The sequence below is a fragment of the Corticium candelabrum genome, chromosome 1, assembly GCF_963422355.1.
Source record: "Corticium candelabrum chromosome 1, ooCorCand1.1, whole genome shotgun sequence".
NCBI lineage: Eukaryota > Metazoa > Porifera > Homoscleromorpha > Homosclerophorida > Plakinidae > Corticium > Corticium candelabrum.
This window is the reverse complement of record NC_085085.1, coordinates 15,627,530-15,637,042: the sequence shown is the minus strand read 5'-3', so window position 1 is coordinate 15,637,042 and position 9,513 is coordinate 15,627,530. Positions and strand designations below refer to the sequence as shown.

Here is a 9,513-nt window from a genome sequence, read left to right as displayed (position 1 = left end):
CACACACACACACACACACACACACACACACACACACACACACACACACACACGAGAAAGAGAGTCATGTGAGAGTAACATAAGTGAAAAGATAGATATCAAGAAATGTTGACTTCTTTTGAGTTACTAACCTCTTGCATAAATTCTTGTCGCTCTTCTTCATAGGTTTTATTGCGAGGTGTGTCTGCATTATTACAGACTACTGTTAGTACATACAACTCAACTCTTGGTTAGCCGATGTCATAATCATACCAACTGTCTTCTGTCCTGACTTTTCAATAATAGCATATAGATCCTCGTCATCTCCTGCTGCAAAGTGTTGTACCATCTTACTGAATTCTGTCGGTTCACTGTGTATATCTGCTTTGATTTGGATCTCAACAGAGTCATTGTCTTCCAAGCCAGAGTCGTCTTCTTGGCTGCTGGACATCTGTTCAAACTTGTGGATTGGATGAGCAACACGCAGAGGCTCATATACTACTGGACTGTCATGTACTTCCTCATGACCAGAATCATGCTGCAACTTTTCCTCAATTGGTTCTCTAGACAGACATTCTCTTCTGATAATTGTGAGCACTCTGTCGTTGTCATATATAGCTGCATCCGGTTCATTGTCGGCATCGAGATGTGAGTGTATTACATCAGGCTGTGAGTGTCTTACTTCAGGTTGTGAGTGTATTACTTCGGGTTCGGGACTTTCATATGTCACGTGCTCGTGTGATGTTTGGTCAATACTGAGAAGACGAGGGACTTTGTAATGAAAGTGAGGCTGTGGAGATGACCTTGTCAAAGTGTCATAACTCCGTCTATTCAATGATAGTGGATGATCGTAATGAGCCAAACCATCACCATCTTGACTATCATCATCAATGTCAGCGATATCATAATCAAAACCAGGAATCGGTGATGAACATGCATCTGACATCCAGTTATCATCAAATGAAGACTTGGAACTGGAAGATGAATTCTGTCTAGGAATATCATATTTCTTATTTTTAGCTTCATCCTCTAGAAACTGCAGAGTGGAATGAGGAAGTGATGAGGATGTATTTGTAAGTGTGTTGCTTGTGTCACCATATAATTCAATCTCCTCATACTCATGTCGACTATGTCCCTGCTTGAGACTCATCAAATGTTTCACCTTTGCCCTCGTCTTTTCCAGTGAACTCTCGACTGCTACTTTGAGAACTTGGCAAATGTGTCTGATGGTAACCTGTCATGAGAGCAAGCATCATCTGGAATTGCTATTTCCGTCTCATACAAGTGACTTACAATATCATGTGTTGCCAGTATAATGCAGTCATTGTTACTTGTCTTAGGATTCACCACCTTGATGAGAAGGTAATGATTACCATCATCATCAGAAGCATGACAAAAGCTTCCAATCTCCTCAGTTCTCGAGAGGGCATACAACTTCTAGATATCATAAGATAGACGGCTCAACAACTAATCATCTTACACACAAAAATCAGTGAAAAACCTTTTTGAATTGATCCGTAACGTGCAGCCATTCCAATGAGATCCACAGACGTTTTGCTGTGTGCGTCTTTGCCGACGCCGACGCCTTCGTGGCCGCCTAGAGGAGAAGAAATTTGATGCTAAAGGATCGAGTTTGCGGTGCACAACCGCTGGCCACATGTTACTGGGGCGGCGTCGCATTAGCAATGTCATCCTACATGAGCCCACCCACTCGTCTCAACCTGTTTCTCTTGCTCTCTTTTGTAACATGCTTCTCTGAAGACCGGATCCAATCATCCTTCTCATTTCTCTTATAACTCTCATTACATTCGTTAATTTTGCAAGCAGAAAGAGCCGCCAGCACGAAGTGATTCGAACATGTCACTTGATGCAATAGACGTGCTTATGCATAGCGACACACTGACCTGTGCACTCCTGACGAATGCCATTAGCTCTAGTCTGCTGCCTGGAGCTCGCCAGTCTTTGACGGCTTCGACTGTTCCGAGATACTGCAAGGAAAGAGAAAAACCAACGCTTACTCAACACGAATAGACGAAAATGTAGCACAATATGTTGCTGCTAGAAAGGCTAATCGGCACGTGCAACAGGTGGCAGGTCCAACCCTCGACATGAATATGCGAGAGGAACGTGAAACGTACATGTACATGTGTTTGCAACGCGCACATTCCTTTGTCTCTCGTTCTCAACAAGGTACGAATAAAAGTGCACGAGTTTGTCAGACACGAGTCAGTCACCTTGATGATCCACCATTTCGATGCCTTCAGTAGTTTGCTCTTCGGTCTGCCTGCAACCAGAAACAACAAGCTGCAATCTCACTTGTAAACAACTAAACATAGTGAGAAGTGGGGTTTATACCTTTGTGTTTGAGTATCGGTTGAGATGGCGAGAAGGAATTCATTACTAAAGTCAAACTTTTTCTGTAGCTCTAGTGTCGATGGAAACTGTCGATGTGATGAATACAGAAATAGAAAACTTCAAGTTGCGTTTAGAGAGTGCAAAAACGAGGCGAAAAGAGTTCGATTCGAGAATGTCTGGTCGACTGATTTCCCAGTCGGACGCTCGACTTGTTATTGAGAGGGACGGTCTGTCGCTTGTAGGCTGTGACGTACTAATTTAGTTTACACGTGCTGCTAATGACACGTGCCGAGCCGCTCGTGTTGTAATCAGACACCAACACGGACCGCCCAGACAGGAAACCACAATCATGGCGGACTGACTGCTGCGATTAAGAGACGGAGTGTCTAGCGAGACACATGGAGGGAGCCAAAACGCAGTCTGTCACCACGGTGATCGCACCTAGTAAAATATCGTGTAGTCATCATGATTATTAATAATTTCTTGAACGACTTTATACTAAAAAACGCAAGAAAGGAGTCGAGCGTCATATGTGACGTCATGATGACACTTTCACATCCGGGAGGTACAATATTTAATACCCGGACGTGAAAGTGAGGTCAGTTGTGGCGAGTTGCGAGCCTATCTGACACCGTGTCAAGTATGGCAGAACGAAAGAAGTCGAAGAAGAAGCTCTCTCAACGAGCGACGATCTCGAGTCCGTTGGATTTCGTGTGAGTTGGCGTCGTGCGGCAGTTTGTCACGAATAACACGCATGTTCCGCTCGCCGGCAATTACCTCGATGGTCGTCACACGACTGATTGTAGTATGAGACGACGACACCGATTACACATTTTTGTATGACATTTTTCACCTGCTACACGTTCACGTTTGCTACAATTGCCACATTCTTGATAACATCATGTAGCAAGCATGTGTAGCTAATTGGTAACAGTTCGGATTTAATCGATTTCTCTCTCTCTCTCTCTCTTATCCGTCCTATCCCTGCAGGCATGTACAACACGTCGGGTTTGATCAAGACTTTGGACTTGCGGTGAGTGTCGCGTCATGAGCTGTTTGAGATATGATATTATGTCTCACCTGACTCTCGTTGTGTTGTCGTGCCACGTTTTGTGCAGACGCAGAACGTCGACGAGAAGCTGCAGGCACTGCTCGACACGATCGGTCTGAAGGGCGTCGGTGGAAAGAAAGAGAAGAAGGCGAAGGAGTTTATTCGGACGGTTATGAATGTGAATGGAAGTGTGGAGGGGAGAGAGAGGAAGGAGAAAGAGGAGGTTACAGAGCAGGAGACAGTAGAGGGTGCAGATGGTAGGTTGCATTGTGTGTGTGTGTGTGTGTGTGTGTGTGTGTGTGTGTGTGTGTGTGTGTGTATGTGTGTGTGTGTGTGTGTGTGTGTGTGTGTGTGTGTGTGTGTGTGTGTGTGTGTGTGTGTGTTTGGAATGAATGTCTTTCTCGAATTGTACTGCAAGGCTGTCCTAAGATGTCCCAAGGTCATCTGTTGTGTTTCATGCTCCAACTTGTTCACATAAAAGTAACATAAAATATTCCGTTTTAATAACAAGATTGCACTAAACTGGCTGATGTCATCATGCCATTTTGATTGAAGGTATGTGTGGAATTGGGTTCTCTACAAATCCAGATGTGTAGACTTCTTGCGCTGTTGTGTGTTGTGGTTGGATGAAGTGGATGTGATGTGATGTGTGATGAAATCTGTTGAACACCAAGAAAGATGGTGCTAACCAAATTATTAGAATTGATGGGAATGTGACTTGAAACCATGTACACATCCAGTGATGCCACTTGTCATTACCCCTAACCTTTAGGTTTCCTGCTTGTTATAGTTTCAGTCTCCTAGGTTGTTTGTGGTCGAGATTAGTCAGTAGTGAGTGCATGCTATGGATGCCTGTGAATGTGTTAATAGTGGCAGGAAATCTCTGCATGAATTGGAAAGGACTGTCTTACCAAGTCAGCTTCACTACATGATTTACCCTTTGGCATTGTTTTTTACTCTTAATTAAGTCATTTCACTATGGGATTTCCATCCATGAGTTGCTTCACTGCATGATATGCCTTTCAGCGTTGTTTTTTACTCTTGAAGTGTTGACAGAACAAAGTGATGCTATGCTAATTAGAGGAAGTTTCTGTGCCAGGAACTGGTTGGTGATTAGCATGTGAAGGAAAGGAGTCAGATGACCCACATGAGCAACACACAGGAGGCACTAAATGTTGTTCTATAGAGTAAGTGGAGATTTCACCAACTGGTCGGTTATGTCAAAGGAAATGTCTTTTGTAACTTGTAGTAACAAGGTGGAATTTGGTGATACCTCATATGTGCTCTTGTTGAGGATATTAATTAATGTACTTATTTTAGCTATGAGACTAAGAAACAGGACTTTGTAAAAGTCACGTGATTAAGCAAATGACATATTTAGAAGGCATTGACTCACTGTGGTGTGTGTGTCCGTGTGTGTGTCCGTGTGTGTGTCCGTGTGTGTGTGTGTGTGTGTGTGTGTGTGTGTGTGTGTGTGTGTGTGTGTGTGTGTGTGTGTGTGTAACCTAAACATGCCAAAACTGCTAGCTTAATCAGTATCATCACTATGAATCTTGCACACAGATGAAATTCCACCTTTTATAACAATGGTCTAATCTGTTGTTGACTGCATAATTTTATGGGGCCCATTTTGATGTTATGCGAGTAAATGTGTGGTTAGCCTTGGTTATATAAATGGAGATGGCTTGATATGGGATACTCTGTACTATGCCTGAACATAAGCAACTCAGGATGAAGAATATGCTGCTCAGCTCATTGTTAACATGCTAGTGTAGTTGTTGGTGTGTTGATTTTATTCAATGGATTGTATTTGATTGTGTTTGCAGATACAGTGGAAATATCAAGTCCTCCTTCCCCTGCAGTTGATGCCGTGTCTGATGCTCCATCCAGTGAGAGCGTCGACTCATCAGCTTCATCCACCGACATTGGAGATGCCGACTTGTCTATGGAAGACAAACGTAGAGTGTCCCTCATTTGGTCATTACTAACAAACAAGTCTACAACTGGTGTAGTTGCTGATGTAATTGCTGAAGATTCTGCCAAGCAAATAGAGGAACTGGAAGGTCAACTAGTGAAGAAAGAAGAAGAAGTGAATCGACTTAGAGACGAGGGCTTGTCACTGGTACGACAAAACAAGAACTTGGAAATGGAAAATGCGAGTGTGAGATCTCAGTGTGGTGCACTAAAGCAGGAGAATGCAGCACTAACTAGACAGTACACAAACGTTAAGTTGACCAAAGACAAGGAGGCTGGCATTATAACAGATTCCTTTGCTATTCCGGTAAAGGATATTTTGATGTTTGGTAAAACACTTGGATCTGGAGATCATGCAAGTACGTTATCATATCATTTGATGTAAATATAACAAAAGGTTGTGATCAATATGTATTTATGGACAGACAGACAGACGAACAGATAGACAGACGAACAGATAGACAGACAGACAGATGGACAGACAGACAGATGGACAGACAGACAGACAGACAAACAGATGGAGACAGACAGATAAACAGATGGACAGACAGACAGACATACAGACAGACATATGGGTAGTACAGTATGTGACTATAGAGTAGACGTTGCTTCCCTCTAAATCTGATGATATTCCATGCATAATGTCTTATCCATCTCTCCCTCACCACTTCAGTGTTCTGTAATAATTTCATTGTGTAGCTGTTCGTGTTGGCCGTTGGTGCGGTGCTCCTGTTGCTGTGAAGATGTTCAGCGGTGTCATCGTGTCACATATGAACAAATCCATTTGCCAGCAGGAACTATCAACGTGCTGCAAGCTCTCGCATCCCAATGTCGTCTCCATCTTCGGATACACGGCCGCGAACGATCACCCTCTTCAGTTGGCAATGGAACTCATGGAAGGATCCCTCAGCGAGGTGATCGACGCCGCCATCATTTCCCACAACTACTTGACGCAACGAGAACAACTCGATCTCGCCATCGATTGTGCAGCAGGTCTAACGTTTCTGCACTCAACGACACCCAAGCCGTACTCACACGGCTCACTGTGTGGCGCCAGCATCCTCGTCACGTCGCTCCTCACGGCTAAAATTGGAGATCTCGGAGTGTCACACATCGTCACCCAATGTCTCAACAAGCAATCATTCATATCAAAGTATAGAGCTCCCGAGAACAATGGCAGCGTGTTTGTCAACACGGTCGCCGCCGATGTATACAGTCTGGGCTGTACGCTTGCTCATCTCTTTATGGGAAACGAGCTCGACGAGACGGTCACCGACAAACAACTGGAATCGATCAGCGACCCCGAATTGAATCTCGTCTGTGTCCAGATGACGTCGAGTAATCCAGTGGATCGACTGACTTCTGTTCAAGCGTTAACTCTCTTGCAGCAGAAGACGCGCGACGATGAGTACAGGAAATGTCCCGGCAAGCGAATGGCGAGCGGCAAGCTCGAGGGATTGAAGCTCGTCCTCACGAAAGTATAGCAAATTAGATCAGAGATTTTCGCAATTTATTATTTCGAATATAGAGACAGACGTATGACGATAGATTGGGAGATATGATTGACTCAATTCGTATGACAAGATATATTATAGGATGCATGATATGAATGAATTATGATAGTTAGAGAATACTGTGATACGTGTTATAGATATATCGGATGTTCTCACGTATTTACTCAACATAATCGAGGTCTGAAGGTATACCAAAGTTCTTGTCGATCGCCGACTCTTCAATGCCAAACTTGTTCTTGCACCACGACTTGAGACTGAATACGTTGTCTAACACATGCCACACAATTGTTCAATTGATATTAATTTTTGAGCCAAGCATTTAGTCATTGATATTAATTTTTGAGTCAGCAACTATATTTACAGTCATTGATATTAATAGTTTAGCTTGCAGTCATTGATATTAATTCTTATATCATGTGCAGTACTATCATGTCGCATGTACTATGTGTGCGACAGAGTGTGAGAGTAGCCCTATGCTTAAGGGTCCCCAGTCTCCCCCATGAGGCAAAAGACCTCGCCTCTTAGGGGGTATGACCGGCTGGACACTCAAACCTAGAGTAACCGATACAGAAACAGTGTTATTGCACTAATACAGTATCAGTGTGGAAATAACACAACACACGTGACAGTATGGCGATAGTAAGGGTGTTGGATGAGAGGGACTCTAGTAGCTGCTCTGAATTTCTTACAATTACTGCATGGTAATACATTGGCAATCACTTTACTTCAACGATGTGTGTGGTTTGGTTGGTGTAATCGCATAGACAAAGCGACAAACAAGTGGAAAAGAAAGATAAACAGACAGACAGACAGACAGACAGACAGACAGACAGACAGACAAATTGATTATGTGGCACTTACCAGTCCATCTGTTGATTGCCTCTTTTGCCTCTCGTGTTTGCCTGCCTAATGCACAACAGACACGTGTAAGCACTTACAATCAACACAATTTGTTGTCTGTCTGTCTGTCTGTCTGTATGTATGTATGTGTGTGCATGCGTGTGTCTGTCTGTCTACACCTGCATGTCTGTCTGTCTGTCTGTCTGTCTGTCTGTCAGTATGTGTATGTGTGTCTGTTTGTCTGTTCATTTTATTTGTTTTTTAACTTTTTTCCTGTAATGTCTTTGGATCCAGGTCTTTGTATTGTTCCAATTCGGCTGTAAGTTTTCCTTTCTTGTCTTTCATGTTTTTTAATTCTTTCAACACACATTGTCTCTTTTCCTACACACAACCAACTCACTTTAGTCACTATAGTACAGCTAGTCACTAAGTGGCATGTCTACTCACTGTGTCATCTTTTCCTTGTTTTGCATCCTTTTGAAGAGCCTCATTGTGAGACTTACGTTTCTTAGCTTCCTCTACTTGCTTGGTAAGGTCAGCTAATTTCCTCTTACGCTGATTGAAAAAAGCAAGAGTTGTAGATATAAACAGACAAACATGCAAACAAACAGACAGATGGACAAACAAATAGACAGACAGACAGACAGATGGACAAAATAGACAGACAAACAAACAGACAGATAGACAGACAAACAAACAGACAGATAGACAGACAAATAGACAGACAAACAGACAGATGGACAAACAGATAGACAGACAGATGGACAAACAGACAGACAGATAGCTCGACAAACATATAGACAGACAAACAGATAAACAGATAGACAGACAAACAGATAAACAGATAGACAGACAAACAGACAGACAGATAGACAGACAAACAGACAGATGGACAAACAGCTAGACAGACAGACAGATGGACAAACAGACAAACATAGGGACAGACAGATAGACAGACAAACAGACAGATGGACAAACAGCTAGACAGACAGACGGATGGACAAACAGACAGACAGACAGATAGACAAACAGATAGACAGACAAACAGACAGACATATGGACAGACAGATAGACAGACAAACAGACAGATGGACAAACAGATAGGCAGACAAACAGACAGACACAGAGCTAGAGATCACATGCTCCCATTCACTCTTTTCTTTGTCTCTCTCTCTCTCTCTCTCTCTCTCTCTCTCTCTCTCTCTCTACCTGTCTATTCGAGTATACTGACAGTCTGTAGATGTACATACAAATGTGTCTTACTGTATGAAGTGCTTTACTAGGAAATGACCAAAAATAATTCGAAGTTCCTATCCTGTCCGTGTCAATCATATCGTCATCAACCAAACTCTGAACAATATCTTTCACAGACATAGACGCTAAACAACAAACAACAAGAAAACAGTTAATTAAACACAACTCCCAAATCTCCATAGCAACAAACAGCCAATCAGCAGCGCGTGTCGTCACTCACTGACGCCTTTCTCTTTCTGACCCATTTTCTCCAATTCCTTCAGCTGGAAAAAATCTTTCTGTAGTTAAAATGACTTACGGTTAACAAATCATGTCTTAGAAGGTAAGAGCAAAACTGATTTCCATTGCCTTCTCGAATAAAAGCTCCATCATACGACTTCTCTTCTCTTCGACGCTCAGGCCTTTCTTGCGTGACTAGAAATCGTAGCAAAATGATCACCATTTGTGTATCGTGCACGAAGCAAAGAGACTCACCATTTTATTTAGAAAAGATATTTCGCGCGATTTGATTGATCATGTGCGCATGCGCGCATGCAAGAATTAGCA

General features: G+C 42.9%; 3 protein-coding genes across 3 annotated transcripts in view; 1 reads left to right on the top strand and 2 right to left on the bottom strand.

The window, feature by feature from the left end:
• LOC134191968 (uncharacterized) overlaps positions 1-2,499 on the bottom strand; it is a 3,970-nt gene extending 1,471 nt beyond the window's left edge. Inside the window, exons 1-7 of the mRNA XM_062660625.1 lie at positions 2,335-2,499; positions 2,214-2,263; positions 1,884-1,967; positions 1,481-1,576; positions 1,273-1,416; positions 253-1,213; positions 132-184 (exon numbers count right to left, since the gene is read on the bottom strand). Of these exons, the coding sequence (XP_062516609.1) occupies positions 132-184; positions 253-1,213; positions 1,273-1,416; positions 1,481-1,576; positions 1,884-1,967; positions 2,214-2,263; positions 2,335-2,377 (1,431 nt within the window). The 5' untranslated portion in view covers positions 2,378-2,499. The remainder of the gene's footprint in view (positions 1-131; positions 185-252; positions 1,214-1,272; positions 1,417-1,480; positions 1,577-1,883; positions 1,968-2,213; positions 2,264-2,334) is intronic.
• A 421-nt stretch (positions 2,500-2,920) lies between these two features.
• Positions 2,921-7,069, top strand: LOC134183193 (probable serine/threonine-protein kinase DDB_G0271682). The gene is made up of 5 exons (XM_062650676.1): positions 2,921-3,047; positions 3,325-3,367; positions 3,453-3,642; positions 5,212-5,718; positions 6,059-7,069. Exons 1-5 carry the CDS (start codon positions 2,977-2,979, stop codon positions 6,841-6,843), a joined length of 1,596 nt encoding a protein of 531 aa, XP_062506660.1. The 5' UTR covers positions 2,921-2,976; the 3' UTR covers positions 6,844-7,069.
• Positions 7,000-9,495, bottom strand: LOC134183201 (meiotic nuclear division protein 1 homolog). Its single transcript, XM_062650687.1, has 8 exons — positions 9,442-9,495; positions 9,316-9,381; positions 9,188-9,245; positions 8,977-9,092; positions 8,161-8,268; positions 7,980-8,094; positions 7,735-7,779; positions 7,000-7,140 (listed from the first exon to the last, which is right to left on the bottom strand). Exons 1-8 carry the CDS (start codon positions 9,442-9,444, stop codon positions 7,034-7,036), a joined length of 618 nt encoding a protein of 205 aa, XP_062506671.1. The 5' UTR covers positions 9,445-9,495; the 3' UTR covers positions 7,000-7,033.
• Between the last annotated feature and the right edge of the window lie 18 nt (positions 9,496-9,513).